Here is a 17,500-nt window from a genome sequence, read left to right as displayed (position 1 = left end):
ATGACGAAAGAGACAGCACTGAGCATGCACACCTGACCAGCATGTTTAAAACATGGGTCACATTCCACAGGTCACTTGTTGCAGGTCATTGTTTTACCTATACATGTACTAACTGGTAACCAAATACCTTTAAATTGACTAACCTTAAGGCTAAACGAGGCCTAAGTTTGCATTAGCATTTAGGTCTTGTAACGAGTGACCCGTGAAAAGTGACCCGTACTTTAAACCTGTATGCACCTGACAGTTACTCGTAGACACCTGGGATGAGAACAAAGGGTTTAACGCTTATTTTTGTCTTCCAATATTTCACGAAAAGCCTCATGAATGGTCATCAGTGGCCTACTCCAGCTAGTAAACCACCACAAATTTTTAACTATCTAGACTTGTTGACTGTTCCTACAAACGTTTTACCCAGTTTGAGATCACTGGAAAAATATTAAACACTATTCTTCACAATACCCCGCAACGAAATTACTACCGGTACTTATTTTTTCTACTTCGGTAAATTCAATTAAACAATCCTTTAACTGGCAATATCAAGACGACCTTCTGCATCAACATTAGTTTTCACAATCAACCATGTATTAAAACTGTTTGTTTACCATTTATCCTTTCTTCTTTTCCCCTAACATTTTACTTCTTAATCACAATAATGTAATATTTCATTAGTACTATGTATCTTCTTCAACATTTAATTTGTAAATATTCATATGTATATTCTATTTTTCTTTTTCCAACACTGAATTAATGTTTGTGTGAGTTTTTAAATTAAAATTGATTGACTGATTGATTGATTAATTGATTTACCGCTAACTAATGTTTTTCTCCAAGGTTACAAACACGTTTAGTTAAAGTACACTGCACGATGCAATAATTCAATTTGTAATCCAACTTTTTAGAATAAAGTGATCGTGGTTTTACGATGGCTTTTTGAGTTTGAACAGTTTTCGTATCCTTTGAGAAACGAAAGGATACAAATGTAGTTACACGTAAGCGACACGTATGCAAACACAATGGTTCTTTCCTTCAGCAATGTGGTCGGCTTGGCGTAATCTTCTGAATTGACTATTGATCGATGAGACCACATGACAGTAAAACAGACAGTAGTCAAACTGAAGGAGTCCAAGTACTGAAACTGGTAACCTGGTAAACTGTATTTATAAGTGATTTCACCTTTCCACATAATGAAATTACTTCGCTTTTATTTTACAAGGTGATTTGAAAATATTGCTAGTTATGAGGTATTGCAAGTCTTTTACCTTTATGTATTTTGCCGGTCGTTACATTTCCCCTACAGCTCTTCTTTGCGACTCTTCAACTTGCACACTGTCCGCCATTTTCGTATCAGTTGTCTTAGCAACAAGGTTCCAATAGCTTTGCGGCCGAGCCTGTCTATGGCGGAAGCTCTAAGGTAACAAACAGGGCGGAAAGAGATATGCATAAGCACCCTGGTAACAAACATCGAACAGAACCCGCACCCTAACAAGGATGCACTGATTACGTGAAAACATCGCGTACCAGTTGTAGCACTTTTCTTTTTCTTTCCAAAGGGTAAGCGTAAATGAATATTTTTGAGTATGTTTATGGATTTTTATGCAATTTCTGCGTGCGTGACTGCCATGACGAACATAGAGTCACAGACGTGACTGCCATGACAAACATACAGTCACAGACGTTAAGGTCACGAATGCTAACATTTATGATTTACATATATCTAATTTCTATTCTTTTCTAAGTGGTACTGGCTTATGCACGCAAACATCATTGAAATGTCCGCTTCACTTTTCGATTGCTCAGAAGAGAAAAACAACTTTACTCGTCTAGCCAGGCTGATTATTGATGGCGGAACCTATGCACTCAGGGAGTTTCTACTGTCGATCTACCCAGCTACGGCATTGCCAACGGTGTTACAAAAAAACAAGCATTCACTTCAAATCTTAAAGAACAGACGCAAGCTATTTGACGAGCAATGGGAAAGGTTATATCCTCCCTCGGGCGATCTACCAGACACCGAAACTTTTGACATCACACTTTTGCATCTCCTGCTTCGCGAAGTATGCGTTTTGACAGAGCCTCTCACTGGATGGCACGAAATGCCTACAGATGAAGATACGTCTAACGAAGCTCATATCGCCCGTATTAAATGCTTCAGAAATGACCTCTGCCACAGCATTTCCACTGGTATCCCAAATGACGAATTTGAACGCAAATGGGCCACAATTTCTCGTTCTTTGGTTGCATTGGGCGTCGATTCGAGGAAAATAGACCGTCTCAAGACGGAAACAATTGATCACGATACTAAAGCTCGATTACAAGAAGTCATGAAATACGACTGGGAGCCAAGAATAAGCAATATGGAGGAAAAAGTGCAGCAATTGGAAGGACAACTCTCAAGCTTTAATTTGCAAGAAGCTTGTAATCCTGTGGAACTTTCCAGCTGTCTTCCAGATGAGGCTCAGGACGTTTTCGGTCGTGCCGAGGAGATTAAAGAAGCTACACAAGCAATACAAAGTGGAAAGTTCTCAGTTGTTGTGATCACTGGGGCACCAGGATTTGGAAAGACCACTGTGGCAAATAGAGTGGCCTATGAACTTGCAAGACCGCAGAACGACAGAACTGTTTTTTACACTTCTTTGAGGCCCAAAGCAACCTTGGACGACGTAGCAACCTCTATGTTTCTCGCCTGTAGTACAAACCAATCTCAGCCACCAGATAATCCACAACTCTGGTTACGGAATTGGAGCAAGCTCCGATCAACGGGCGTGACATTCGTTCTGGATTATGCCGATGGTGTCACTGAGTGTCAGGGTAGCGGATTCGTCGATTTGATGAATGAAATGAGGGCTTTATCCAGACAAAAAATTTCCTTTGTTGTGACATCCAGGAAAACATTCCTAGCTGGCCAATCACACCTCAAGATCAAGGAAGTCACATTGCTTAGTTTGTGGCCAGAAGACGCCGAAAAGCTTCTGCTTTCCAAAGTTTCCAGTGAAGGGAAAAGGCAAAAACGCCTTGAACAGACGAAAAAAATGGTTGAATTGTGTGCTTGTGTCCCTCTGGCACTTTGTATCACTGGATCTCTGCTTTCGGACTACGAAGAAGGCGATTTGATCTCAAGTCTCGAAGAAGAGCCTTTAGAAGTTATGGAGGATGATGAAATGTCTCTTAAAAAAACGATTCAGACCTCGTTTGATCTACTGAATCCACAAGAACAAAAGGCTCTCGCCATTCTGTCAGTGTTTCCAGGCTCATTCGACTCGAATGCTGCTGAAGCTGTGATCACAGCTGCAACTGAGACAAGTAAGGTCCAATCAAGAAGAAGTCTTCGATCGTTGAAAAACTGGTCTTTACTTGAGCATGCAAGTTCAGGAAGATACCAGGTTCACCAGTTAATCCAGACATTTGCTAGGAACACTGGCGGAGAGAGATTTCCTGATGTTTTTAAAGATTTAGAAATGATAGCATGCAGCCATTTTGTTTGTCGCCTTTCTGAAAACTCTGAAATGTATTGGAGTAAGGACAGGTGCAAAGATTCAATCGACGCCTTTAATGAAAACCGTCATAACTTTGAATATTTCTTAGACGTTTTTGCTGTAGCAATGTCAGTGACAACTTGCATTGATCCAGTACTGGAAAACGCTGCAAACAGGTTTTTACAGCAACTCCCACAAAAATGTATGTACCTTGATTTGTGTCTTTTGCCAAGTTATTATACCAAGGTCTTGCAAATGTTGCTACAGCACTTTGACACTGGAAACCAACCCGTCCATACTGTGGAACTTTTATGCCTTCTTTCGAATGAAAAGAGGAAGGTTGGAAACCAAAAAGAATACTTCGATCTTTTCGTGCAGGCTAAGTATGTCTATCGTCTTAATTACACTGAATTTCGAGCCAATGGGTTGTCACAAGTGCTTTTTTTCAATAGCTATGCTCGCTTTCTGTTTGAAAAACGGCGACCAAGAGAACAGTGCAACGCAGTTTTCGAAATAGCGTTGTACCTTAGTGAAAAGGAGCTTGCAGATCACCCAGAAAGAGCCGCAACTTTGCTGTCAATTGGTAAAAACCGAAAAGAAATTCCAGTACTTCAGGAAGCTACTGATATTTTCGATAATCACCTTGGAGAGCATTTCATGACCGCTCAAGGCCATAAAGCCATCGCAGATGTTTACTTTACGCTCAGAAAAACTGACAACGAACTTAACATGGCTATGTTTCACTACGAAAAGGCTTTAGCCATGATGGCAAAATGTAGCATGGGTGACCACAAAGAGAGTATTTTGTCTCTGAAAAACTTCGCAATATGTCACAGACGGAAACGAAATTACGATGACGCAATTAAGCTCCTAGAGAAAGCAAGGCAGGTAGCTGATGTTGAATTGGAAAAAGACCACAGATGGAAAGTACTCATTGAAATTGGACGAGTTTTTCTTCATGAAGATCGCGGAATGCTAGTAGAAGCTAGAAAAATCATGTTAAGTGCGTTGAAAATGTGTCAGAGGCTTGGATTAGCTATAGATCGACTTGGAGCCGACAAACGTGAAATCCATCGTTTTATGGCATGTTATAACTGTTATCCGTAAAACGAAGAGATCGGCCTGAGAAAACCCTGACGGAAGTAGTTTTCAGAAAGAAGTCCCTATATTTCAAACAATGTTGCTGGTAGAAGAAACAGTGCTGATCTGGATATTCCGTGTTAAAAGCTAGAAGGTAGACATTAAAAAAAAAGTCAAACATGAACTGACTGCCTCAAATGTGCTGACTGAGGTAGAAGTTCTTTAAAAAATCTTTTGTGTCATATCTGTTACATTTTTTTCTCTTTATGGCTTGAATTTTGAATTGTAACGGTAAAGCAACTTACTCCCTGAAGAATTTAAGCTCTGACTGAAGAAATATTGGAAAAAGACTAGCCTCAGCCCTACAGGCCGCTTTCAGTTGCTCTATTATCAGAGTCTGCATCATCAATTTGCCGGTTACATCTACCAGGATCCGACACCTTTTGCTTTGTCCAGTTGGCCCTTGCATACCAAATTGTTAAAATAGAAGTCAACTTACTGCCTCAGAAAGTAGTATAGTGATTCATTGACTCCTTTACAAAATCCGATTTCTTGATCTTTTAGGCCTGACAAGCACAAGGAACACACGCAAGCGCATTTACTTGTTGTTAATTAGTGCCTGTTGTTCTAACGAAAGGCAGTTTGCGTATACTTCTTGTGCTTATGCTTGCGTCGCTAGTGAAAACCAGGCTTTACGAATGGACAACGTTTGCTTGTGTTTGATCGACTCTCAGTGTTGACTGACCAATACCCTATATCCGAATTCAGTCCACCTAGGCTGTGAATTGTTTATCCCTCTTACATTTGGAAGATATATTTTTAGTTTTGTGCATGGGAGAGCAACTTTACTGTCACGTAGGACATCCTTGGCTTGAAACGCTTTACAGTCGTCGTCATCATCATAAGACAGATCGAGTGGCCCCACAAGTTACAGTATTTTATCTTTTCTTCTGCCCTTACCATTTTTCCTCTTCGTAGTCACAAATGTGCATACCCCACGCATATCGAATTAAACTCCGATCGGGTATTCTAATTTAATGCCCTTCGGTATTTCCAAACTCCCTTATGGCCATTAGAACACCCACCCTTACCACAATTTTCTGGTGTTCTGAAAGCGTGTTTAACCACTAGTCCACGGTGACGTAGTTCTCATTTTGCGATGAGAGCAAAGGTTTAGTTTGGAATCCTTTCCGCCCGTGATGATTGACACTGCACACAGTATTAAACCTCACATCTGAAAGTATTTGATAAAATGGGCAGATGATTTTTCTTTGAAAACGGCACGCTTTATTTTCTACTTTATTTCTAGATCTTGCTTCGTTCTTGTGTGTTCCACTATAAACATTATTCAGCATAGAGCGAATAGTCCAATCGACCTGTTTCTTGCGAACCAGTTTGTTCAGTCGTCCCCAAAACAGTTTGTGAATCAAACAAGTGCTGATGTGTTCAATTAGCCATTGTGCCAAACATTTTGTGAATCGAACCATTGTGTTCAAGCGACCATTGTGCCAAGCATTTATCAATCGAACCAGTGCGTTCATTTGGCCATTGAGTATAAAACACTCGCTATTAGGAAGCACTGTTTGGAAATTCCAGCGCCAGTCCTCCCTATGTAGCAATCAAAAACCGGAAAAGAACATTACAAATAAGCCTTTAACAACCAAATTCAAAAAGAAATCAAGTTTTTAAAAAAAATGTCGGGGTCTCTCGCTTAATGAGCGCATACCTTGGCCGTGCGCCACGAAGACAATCGATTTAAGCCATTGCTGTTCACGGTGGATTTTTAAATTCACCTTATCTTAAAGGGTATGTTTGATGCAAAGGAGCAAAAATTTTCTTTTCTAGCGTAGATGGAAGTTGCAGGTCGCGAACGGTAGTGATCATTTTACAATCATTTAAATTTAGAACAAGACGCCTGGGGGCGTATACACGGATGTACTATTCGGGATGTACTGATTGTATGAAATTAAATGCTATAACAGTTTCATGTTAAAGCTTAATGCTTGTATTTGACATTGTCATCAGACGAGCGATACGACAAACAAAAGAATGGAGCAGCCGATGACAACAATAAGTATTGTTTATGGCAGCAAGATAGTAAAATGCACGAAATCACTCAAGATAAGTATGCCCATTTAACTCTAGCTTCAGCTCTTAAAGAGCTAAAAACTGTTTTTACGATAAATAACTTTTAGTTAAATTACAGATTTATCTTTCTAGTAATCTCTCGCTATTTTCCAAAGTTTACCCGTAGTTGTAGTTCACTGTAACTGTACAATTTGTGTGAATACGCCCTTGAAATATCTTCTTGTTGACATTCCTGTAAGGACAACAAAATGCCCCCCCCCCCGGCTTGCTTTTTGCAGGGGAATGTATCGGTCGGAAAACTGGTACTGAGACATGTGATCAGACATGTGTCGAACATGTGAGCAGGCCGCGTTAGCTCGTCTTTGCGCTGGAATTTTCTTTCGATTTAGTCGCCGTAGGCTTTGCTATTTTTTTTCTCCCATCGTTGGATTTTTGTGTATTTAAACGCTTCCACGGTAGTATTTAGCGACATCTGAGGGAATTGTCCTTTGCTTAATTTATGTGTTAACGAACAGGACTTTGAATTGCATTTGTTGATTAGTTCCAGTCGCGACAGATACATGTAGCTTAGTCTATTGCTCGGAATTGGTGGAAAAGTAATCTGAAGGCAAGATCCATAAGATTGAGCCTGAACCAAGGAACGGCAAATTATGAAAGTACTTTATTCCGGCAGGGTAAATACTCAAATCAGTCGCACGGAGTTTGTTTACGATAAACGAGCACGCGATTGCAAATGTTTGCTGATATTTGCACTTCCGTTTACAAATTAGCTTTTACGCTTAAACATTACCAGTTAATACGAAATTTGAAGGCTAAATGTAAATATTTCAGATCTATTAAACTTGCGAGTCTACGGAACTGGTGTCTGGCGCTGTCACGCAACGTTGTCAACAAATCGTAGTTTGTACAGGAGACCTCCTAACTGGACTTTGACCGACTTTGATACTTTAGCAAAATACAGAGGCTGAAAGTCAGCTAGTGAAATTATATATTTAAGTGACGGCGTCGACCGCACTCCCATAATCTTTGATTACTACTAGTTATGACAAAATTGTATAAAAAACGTCAAATTTAGAATCTTTCAATATTCTTTTTCTTGCGAGTTTTATTTTAATTCAGCAATACCCAGTTGGCGACACAGTGCCCAAGTAGATGCAGAGAACGAGCCGCATGCAAATTAGCGCCAAGATGTTAATTGTTCATGATTTAACCAATCCGAGCCTACGATATACAAATTGATAATCGCCTGAACCAATCAGTGTACGAACTTCTGGGGTGCGAAATACAAAAAACAGCCGGTTGATGAATACAAAAAAGCGAGTAACATGTTGCAAAACGTATTTGTACGAAACACTGGCATTTTGGCAAGACTATCAAAAAATGACAAGATGATTTTTCGCTAAAGCAGTTCACAACACATTTTTGAGGCCTAAGTTGAGCATTAGTAAATTCAATCAAAAAATTCTTACATACTGGCCAAATCTAGATGCCCTTCTGTATCAATATTTGTTTACCGCTAACCAATGTTTTTCTGGCAGGCTACAAACAAATGCATTTAATTAAAGTACACTGCACGCTGCAACAATTAAACTTGTAACCTAACTTTTTAAAATAAAGTGATCGTAGTTTTACGATGGCTTTTTGAGTTTGGACAGTTTTCGTTTCCTTTGAGCAGGGCGTAACTAATCGATCGAAATCGATCATCGAAAATGTAATCGATTAATCGATAATACTCGATAATACTCGATATTTGTCGATTGATTAGTCAATTTAATCGATTGAAATCGATAATCACAATTTTTTTGTCACATCGGTGGAAATCGAAAATCAAACACGCGATTTGATCTTATCATAACACTGCATAACACTTAACCTTCAAGCTTACCTTCGAATCCGCTTTGTTGATAAAGATGATGTTACTTTCTTCAATGGTAGCGACTTTTCTTTTTTTTTTTTTTGTGACTCATTCTACAGTAAAACTGCGAACTTTATGAAAGAGAATCTTCGTCCATTTACTTTTCGATAGTTGTCGAACAAATCGATAAAATCGATAGCTAATTACAAAAATCGATCAAAATCGATAGTCACAAAGACGTGAGTGATCGATTTCTATCGATTTCCGATATTAATCGATTAATTAGTATCGATTACGATCGATTACGATCGATTTCAATCGAGTATCGAAAATATCGATTAGGTGCGCCCTGCTTTGAGAAAGGAAAGGATGGTTACATGTACGCGACGAGTACGCAGACATCCACAATGGTTCTTTCCTTCAGCAATGTGGTAATCTTCTGAGTTGACTACTGATCAATGAGATCACATAACAGTAAAACAGACAGTAGCCAAATTGAAGGAGCCCAAATACTGAAACTGGTAACCTGGTAAACTCTAAAACTGGTTTCACGTTTCCACATAATCAAATCACTGCAATTTCATTTTACATAGTGATTGTAAATATTGCCAGTTTTCAGGTATTGCAAGTCTTTTACCTTTATGTATTTTGCCGGTCGTTACATTTCCCCTACAGCTCTTCTTTGCGACTCTTCAACTTGCACACTGTCCGCCATTTTCGTATCAGTTGTCTTAGCAACAAGGTTCCAATAGCTTTGCGGCCGAGCCTGTCTATGGCGGAAGCCACTAAAATTTGGCTTGTACTCAGAGGAATACCAGAGGAGGTTGGACAGCTGTCACGTGATAAATTTCGACCAATGAGCAGCGTTCATACAGATCTTCATGTCGGACGAAAAGTTCCATGGAGAAACTCAGAAGCCCTCGGTTAATTCGGCATTTTTTCGCTTTGGTTTATTGATAATTCACCATAAATGCGCCAGATTAAACATATTGGAGTTGTTTTTCATTGCTATGAAGGCAATTTAAAGGTAAACTATTTTACAAAGTCCCACATTGCATTGTTTTGTTGACACGCTTCGAGTGTGCCCTTTTTAGAAATCGATTTCTCGCTTTGTGTCCACTTTAGAGTCTTCAATTATGCAACACTATATAACAAAACAAATGGGTTTTGTATTTTATAGGGCCCCCCCCCCCCCCCCCTTGCCCCCGCAACGGATTTTGAGTTATTGTTGTCGAAATACAGCAAAACGGATTGCAAGATTTGTTGTGTTCGCATGACATAATGGCGCGGAATGTTACCTCTTTTCGAAGAGTACACGGGGAAAATGTGGCCAGATAAGATCTATCTTTCATGTTTTGCTGAGCTAAATGCTGCTGAAAATGTATGGAAGCTCAAGGAGGCAGCACATATCATCTGATGATACGCAAGGGAAGCTCCCAAAACAAGCACCAAGAGTCAGTTCAAGCTCGAGGAAAACCCTGTTTCACTCTAAAACCGGAGAACCATTGTTGTGTATGAAGTATTCTTGTTGATCAGTCAATTGTCCCCACAAGAGATAAGAGAGAGTGGTTCATGATAGAAAAACTTTTCGATTATTTAAGGTTTTTCTTCTTCTTTTAAGATTCAGAACTCGCTCATCAAATAAGATTTCTGTTAAAATTTGTGATATGGTGCCAAATTACAACTGCTGATGTGGGTTCAAAAAGGCTCAAAACAGTATTGACACTTTAAATCGACTTGATTAGTTGATGGGTTATAATTATTACAACAATACTGTATCATGCTTCCATACATACGTGAAACACCAAAATTATATTTGTGCTGCCATTATTGTGATAGCATGAGGGAATAAATTGCTTATATTTTATCTTCAGGTACTTATAACTAAGAAAAAACAAACTTAGCAAACCCAATTTTTATTGTTATAAAGTGATGAGCAAATTACCTAAACAGAAACGTTCATCTTGGTTTGCTGCTCACTTTTTGGCCAGTGCTAAGAAATGTTACTATGCTTAGCTATAACATCACTATCGTTTCATATAATAACATAATGCTGCAGTCCGTGGTTTCCAAGAATGTGCCATTTATGGCTGTAACTGCTACAGCAACAAGAAAAATAAAAGACAATCATAATCTCTCTTGATCCTTTAAATTTTCAATCAAAGTGGAGACCATAATTATTGGAGCTTCTTTAGGGAACTATTATGCACCTATCAATGTTAAGCCCCAGGGAGGGGGGGAGATCGGGCATGGGGTGAAGATTTTGACATTTTCATTTAAAAAAATTCAAATTCCCCACCCCCCGTACAAAATAATTGGTCAAAATCCCCACCCAGCGGCAAGTGAAGGTGGTAAAATGTCCTTTGTACCATCAAAATCTTTAGCCTGGGGACGTCACATACGATCAAAATCCCTACCCTGTGGACAGACCTCACGATCAAACTCCCGTGGTTAGCCCGACCCCCCCCCCCCCCCCTCCCTGGGGCTTAACATTGATAGGTGCATTATTAGTACACAGCTTCATTGAATTGGGCTGCTGAACCAGATGTTACAGATGATCAAAATATGTTGGTCAGTGCAAATAAATTTTTCTTTACTGATTTTGAATTATCTTAACTCAACCTGTGCTTGATACAAACAACAATGTTTTAGGAAATTCCTGCCCATAATTTGTTTTCCAGAGTTCTGAGAGCAGACAACATGCTCTCAATTTTGGGACAATATTTCTTTTTGCAAATCTTCCCCAAAAATCTTGCAAAATTAATACTCCAAACATCGGTACTGCTATAAGTTCTTGCAGAGGAAAACCTGCATGTTTATCTTTCCATAGTCCACTTATGCATGTTATTAAGGGCTTCTCAGTTGCAATGGCATCAAGAACAAGCTTTCCAATGAGGTACATCAGATGGGGAGAGGAAGGAGTGAAAACGAGCGACCTCAGACTGAGTGCAGTAACACAGTGCTTTATTCCATAACTGTCAACTGAGCTGCATTTTGTTTTTCAGGAGATTCAACTTGTCTTTGCCTAATATGTACCCCTAACAATACATGATATTGTTTTGGTACCGTGTATCATTGTAGTGCCATGGTAGATGTCTTACGTAAATAGTCCCCCTGAAAAGACATGTGGTTACTAGTATAATACTAAACCCAGAAAGATTGAAGAAAATTAAAGAGAATGGAGAAACATTGATTTGAGGCTGACATTTTGACCATTTTCAAGTTCCTTGAAATTTCTATATCACCAAAAAGCCTGATACGTTTCCCAGACAAAATCTCACTGCAGTTAAGCCCTATCTGGCAGGGTTAGTATTTGAATGGGTGAGCTCAAAATATTCGACTTTCTGTGAGAAAAAAGGACCAAAAGTTCTATTTTAATGCTCAAAAAATGCAAACCAAGCAAGGTGCAGATTTTGTTAGCCTCCCTTATGGATAACAAAAAATAAATAAATATTGAATGATATACAGTTTTTACACTCTTATAACCTGATGACGTAGTGTGTAGTGCACTTACAGTGCACTACACACTACGTCTACCACGGAAAGTTAAGTTTCTATGAGACTCAGCAAAGTATTTTAATGTTCATAGATTTTATACTTATGAATAGTTGATACCAGTAAATTAAACAAAATCAACAGTATTGTTAGATACAAATAGCGAGTAGTTGTAATATTATTTCACCAAGCACTGTGGCACCTTGTCATAACATACTTTCCCACTTTTCCTTTCTTAGTATTGAAATTAAAGGGTTATATCCAATTTTTGCACACACAAAAAACCATGATACAGTTACCTGTATGTCAACAATTTCTCATTTTCAATTAGTATATGCAATAAACCTGTGAATTCTCTGGCAATGTAACAATGAAACCATCCATTACCATGGTTCAAGTCAATGGCTATGGTATTTTTGTCCTTGCCATTAGTTGGCTCTGGTCTAAGCTGCACTTGGACCCGACAGTTTGCTTTTATTTTTCTCTGTGCCATTTTCAAAAATTCCTGTCTTGGCTTGTCGTGGGCGCCACCAATACCTTAAAACACCAACGTGTACAGCACATTTTTATCTCCTGAAATTTCACTACTTCTGAAAGTACTGTCATGTGAGCAATTTGGCTATCAGGGGGCTATCTTCACAAGATAAGCAGCATTTCTCTGAACAAGAACCCCCAACAAACAAATGGATTGATATATTATTTCAGAAGATAAGCATTGGTGACTTATTTTATGTTAAGATATGTTCTGAAACATTACGATACCTGAACTACCTGTCTACCAAGGGCAACTTTCAGTGACATGGTGAACTAAAATTATATTTTTAATTTTAAGGACAGACTATTTACAGTTTTCCAGTCCATTATGTGACAAACAATAAAACATTTCCTTTTTCATGAATGTCCTCATTTTCCTCTTTGTCATCCTTTAATGTTTGACCAAAAAATATTCCATGGCCAGCCGTTCCAGGTTTCTGGGAAAGACGAACAGTTGCATCAACATTCATCCTGTCAACATCTAACAATATATGGAGCAACTGACAAAGTTTCCTTTGGAGCTAGCTCGATGCGGTTGAGCAATGGCTGTTTCTGAGGAGGATGCTCTCCTGGTCGCTTTCTTGAGGGTCAAACTACAACATGAGAAGAACGATCTCTAAACATGTTGTGCATTAATTATTAGCCAGGAAAATCTGTTCTCACACAGTTTAGAACGACGATGGCTCAAGCCTCAAATACATACAAATTTCCAACAATGCATGATTCTAAAACAAGAAAATTTATACCCTACCTCAAAATCAACACTGGGTTTTTTAATAGAACTGATGCCAACTTCAGAGCATCTAATTTCCTTGCTCAGTCCATCTAATTTCCTCGCTCAGTTGCAAAATGAACATTCGTCTTTCAAAAGAATTTTTTCTCGAACCTATTGATCATCAAAAAGAGCCGGCTTCGAACAGAGAAAGTAAATAAATTGAGCATGTCACAGCAATGTAAGAAGAAGCAACTGGAACTCTTAAACGAAGTTGACTCTGCGGCCTGTCTATCAATGGCGTCCATGTTGATTACAACGGAGAGTTGTGTTTACCTTGAAGTATGGAGGAAACTTACTAAAAATTAAATATTTCCTATGACGCCTTGCACGCTGCTGTCAAACCTCCTCTGGCTTGTACTTATTCTTGGTTTTCACCCACGTGACCTTAGTCCTTGACAACCGTCGTTAACCGCCATTGTGGAGCCCCTCGAATCGTAAACAGAGACGCGTAGAGAGAGATGTGAGTGAGTTGTAGTGCGATGGTTCTCTGTATATTACCTGGCTGTGGAGTAAAATCTGGAAACAAGGAAGGTATTAGTCTATTCCGTATACCTATCGTTGTTGATAAGAACGGTGAAAGTTAAAAACAGCTAACAGAAGATCGCCGAAACGCGTGGATTTCACAGATAAGCCGAGACGACAGCCTGCCTTACTCTGGGACAGATACAACGAACAAAGGACAATTTAAAAGCTTTCGCAGCGATTGACTCACGGTTTACTGTAAGATTTTAACTTTAAGTGTGGGGTTGGACTTATTTTGCTGAAATTGTCTTTACAGGTTTAGCAATTAAAGCTTTTGCGGTGATTGCCAGTAACGGCTTTTGCTGTGAACAGTTGTGTTTTATCCTGTAAAGCTTTCGCAGCGATTTAGCACGCGTTGGTTCAGGGTTTTAGGGTAAAAGGCGAGCGAGTCAGAATTTGTCGAAAGTTGGCTTTTTTTCGATAAAGCGTTTCTCGGCCGGGTTTCCACCGATGTCTTCCCAATTCACACCACCGAAGCGCTTGAACCCCTCGAACAAGTGTGCTCAATTTCGACCGATTAAACCACAACGTCGCGGAGAAATTCATCTTCGAAAATTCATCTCATTAAATATGCCCGATGCAAATGAGGTGCTCCGGTTTTGAATATTTAATGAGGTGAATTTAACCTGAGTATCAGGCGTTTGTGATACTCAGGTTAGCAAATGTCTAACTCGGAGGCGTTTTATTCGATTTCGCTGAAATTCGACAGGCGAATGCGAGGGATGGAGCGCCCAAATTGACTGAGTTTGAAGGAAATCGGACGAATTTCGAAGGAAAAAAGCTTCTCACCTTCTCAAGGTGAAGGACTGAGACTCTAATCGACCAAGTACTTTGACAGAAGAAGAGGGAAATCATCGAAACAAAGGGAATGAGGAGGCCTTTTCTTCTCATCTGGCGGCCATAGCAGTTAGCGAAGGTATTAAAAGAAATCCAACTGGAAACTGATACAGATAAGGTCGACGCCGAGTGTCAAACTTCCGAATCACCTTGGCCACAAACAACAACAATCTTGCCCGCGATTTCCTTCCCTTGCTTAAACGGACGCAACGAAACCAGAAATCATCTGGTTGTACGCTTTCAAAATTTTGAAGGCCTTAATAAACTGCTTGTTTGTATAGTAGCTTGTCTCTAAAACTAACTAGGAAAGCAAGTCTGAGACTTCTAGAGGAGCCAAACTGATCGCTCCGTATGGCCGCTGGGTCTACGCAAACGACAGAAAATCTTCTTCAAATAGCGCTCTCGAACGTGGCTTTCGAGGGTTTTTTTTGCGTAGGATGAAAGTACTGGTACCTCGTCGAGTGATTTTGGGTCGCTTTCTTGGGAAATATCCATTGGAAAGATGAATTATTTGAAGACTTCGAACGTGAGCGCTCAAAATGTCATACATTTCCCTATAATCAGGGGCACCAGAATGGCGGAAACCTAATTTGCATAAGGTTATGACGTCAGCTGAAAACCGAGAATTGAATGGATTCGCACGCTAATAAAGATGCACTGATTGTGTGAAAACATTGCGTAACAGTTGTACGAATTTTTTCTTCTCTTCCGAAAGGGTAAGGGTAAATAAATATATTTTTAAAGTTTGAATATGCCTTTGGACCTTTATGCAATTTCTGCGTGCGTGACTGAGATGACAAACAAAAATAGTTCCTGTTAGGAACGTAAACATTTACATATTCTAATTTCTATTCTTTTCTAAGTGGCAGTGGCTTGTGCACAAAAGGCATTGAAATGTCCGATTCGCTCTCCGATACCTCGGAAGAGAAAAACAACTTTACTCGTCTAGCCAGGCTGATTATTGATGTGGGAACGGATGCACTCAGGGTGTTTCTACATTCGATCCACCCAGCTACAGCATGGCCAACGGTGTTACACAAATACAAGCCTTTATTTCAAAGCCTAAAGAACAGACGCAAGCTATTTGACGACCAGTGGGAAAGGTTATATCCCTCTTCAGGCGATCCACCGGATACCAAAACATTTGACATCACACTTATATGTCTCCTGCTTCGCAAAATATGCGTTTTGACAGAGCCTCTCACCGGATGGCACGAAATGCCTGCAGATGATGATGAGTCTGACGAAGCTCATATCGTCCGTATTAAATGCTTCCGAAATGACCTCTGCCACAGTATTTCCACCGGTATCCCAAATGACGAGTTCGAAGGCAAATGGGCCACGATTTCTCGTTCTTTGGTTGCCTTGGGCGTCGATTCGAGGGAAATAGACCGTCTCAAGACTGAAACGATCGATCACAATACCAAAGCTCGAATCCAAGAAATCATGAAATACAGCTGGGAACCAAGAATTAGCAATGTGGAGGATAAAGTGCAGCAATTGGAAGGACAACTCTTAAGCTTCAATTTGCAAGAAGCGTGTAATCCTGTGGAGCTTAACAACTGTCTTCCTGATGAATCTCAAGAAGTCTTCGGTCGTGACAAGAAGATTCAAGAAGCTACACAAGCAATACAAAGTGGAAAATTCTCAGTTGTTGTGATCACTGGGGCACCAGGGTTTGGAAAGACCACGGTGGCAAATAAAGTGGCCTATGAACTTGCAAAACCGCAGAACGGCAGAACTGTTTTTTACATCTCTTTGAAGTCCAAAGCAACCTTGAACGACGTGACAACCTCTATGTTTCTTGCCTGTAGCACAAACCAATCTCATCCGCTAGATAATTCACAACTCTGGTTACTGAACTGGAGCAAGCAGCAATCCACGAGCGTGACATTCGTTCTGGATTATGCCGATCATAGTGCCACTGAGTGTCAGGGTAGTGGATCAGTCGTCGATTTGATGCGTGAAATGAGAGCTTTATCCAGACAAAAAATTTCCTTTGTTGTGGCATCCAGGAGAACAATCCAAGCTGGCCGGTCACAACTCAAGATCAAGGAAGTCACATTGCATAGTTTGTGGCCAGACGATGCTGAAAAACTTCTTCTTTCAAAGGTTTCAAGTGAAGGGAAAAGGCAAAAACTTAAACAGACAAAAAAAATGGTTGAATTGTGTGCTTGTGTCCCTCTGGCGCTCTGCATCGCTGGATCTCTGCTTCTGGACTACGAAGAAGACAATTTGATTTCACGTCTCGAGAAAGAGCCCTTAGAAGTTATGGTGGATGATGAAATGTCTCTTAAAAAAACGATTCAGACCTCGTTTGATCTGCTGAATCCACAAGAACAAAAGGCTCTGGCCATTCTGTCAATTTTTCCAGGTTTCTTCGACTCGAATGCTGCTGAAGCTGTGATCTCAGCTGCAACTGGGTCTGAGGCCCAGTCAATAAGAATTCTTCGATCATTGAAAACCTGGTCTTTACTTGAGCAGGCAAGTTCAGGAAGATACCATGTTCACCAGTTAATTCAGACATTTGCTAGCAAGACTGGCAGAGAGAGATTTCGTGATATTTTTGAGGATTTAGAAATGGTAGCATGCAGCCATTTTGTATGTCGCCTTTCTGAAAACTCTGAAATGTATTGGAGTAAAGACAGGTGCAAAGATTCAATCGAAGCCTTTAATGAAAACCGTCATAACTTTGAATATTTTTTGGACGTTTTTGCTGTAGCAATGTCAGTGAAACCCCGCATTGATCCAGTACTGGAAAAGGCCGCAAACAAGTTTTTGCAACAACTACCACAAAAATGCATGTACCTAGAACTGTGTCTTTTGCCAAGTTTTTATACC

The 17,500-nt window shown here is 39.9% G+C and overlaps 3 protein-coding genes and 1 long non-coding RNA gene across 4 annotated transcripts in view; 2 read left to right on the top strand and 2 right to left on the bottom strand.

The window, feature by feature from the left end:
* Nucleotides 1-1,337, bottom strand: part of LOC138045295 (O(6)-methylguanine-induced apoptosis 2-like) — a 13,739-nt gene extending 12,402 nt beyond the window's left edge. Inside the window, 2 exon segments of the mRNA XM_068891737.1 lie at nt 1,260-1,286; nt 1,289-1,337. Of these exon segments, the coding sequence (XP_068747838.1) occupies nt 1,260-1,286; nt 1,289-1,337 (76 nt within the window).
* Nucleotides 1,338-1,462: 125 nt separating this feature from the next.
* On the top strand, nt 1,463-4,863 carry LOC138045294 (uncharacterized). Its single transcript, XM_068891736.1, has one exon. The coding sequence runs from the start codon at nt 1,749-1,751 to the stop codon at nt 4,578-4,580; it is 2,832 nt and encodes a 943-aa protein (XP_068747837.1). The 5' UTR covers nt 1,463-1,748; the 3' UTR covers nt 4,581-4,863.
* A 7,931-nt stretch (nt 4,864-12,794) lies between these two features.
* On the bottom strand, nt 12,795-13,561 carry LOC138045297 (uncharacterized). The gene is made up of 2 exons (XR_011131565.1): nt 13,277-13,561; nt 12,795-13,118 (listed from the first exon to the last, which is right to left on the bottom strand). It is a non-coding gene; the product is annotated as an uncharacterized lncRNA (long non-coding RNA).
* A 104-nt stretch (nt 13,562-13,665) lies between these two features.
* Nucleotides 13,666-17,500, top strand: part of LOC138045293 (uncharacterized) — a 5,496-nt gene continuing 1,661 nt past the window's right edge. Inside the window, exons 1-2 of the mRNA XM_068891735.1 lie at nt 13,666-15,375; nt 15,523-17,500. The exon at nt 15,523-17,500 is cut by the window's right edge and continues 1,661 nt beyond it. Of these exons, the coding sequence (XP_068747836.1) occupies nt 15,554-17,500 (1,947 nt within the window). The 5' untranslated portion in view covers nt 13,666-15,375; nt 15,523-15,553. The remainder of the gene's footprint in view (nt 15,376-15,522) is intronic.

Source organism: Montipora capricornis, chromosome 4 (genome assembly GCF_036669925.1).
Source record: "Montipora capricornis isolate CH-2021 chromosome 4, ASM3666992v2, whole genome shotgun sequence".
Classification (NCBI taxonomy): Eukaryota; Metazoa; Cnidaria; class Anthozoa; order Scleractinia; family Acroporidae; genus Montipora; species Montipora capricornis.
Note: the sequence above shows the minus strand (reverse complement) of the source record. Positions and strands in the feature narration are given on the sequence as shown.

What these genes read in the sequence shown, in the direction of transcription:
- LOC138045294 (XM_068891736.1), top strand. Translation starts at nt 1,749, where the DNA reads ATGCACGCAAACATCATTGAAATGTCCGCTTCACTTTTCGATTGCTCA.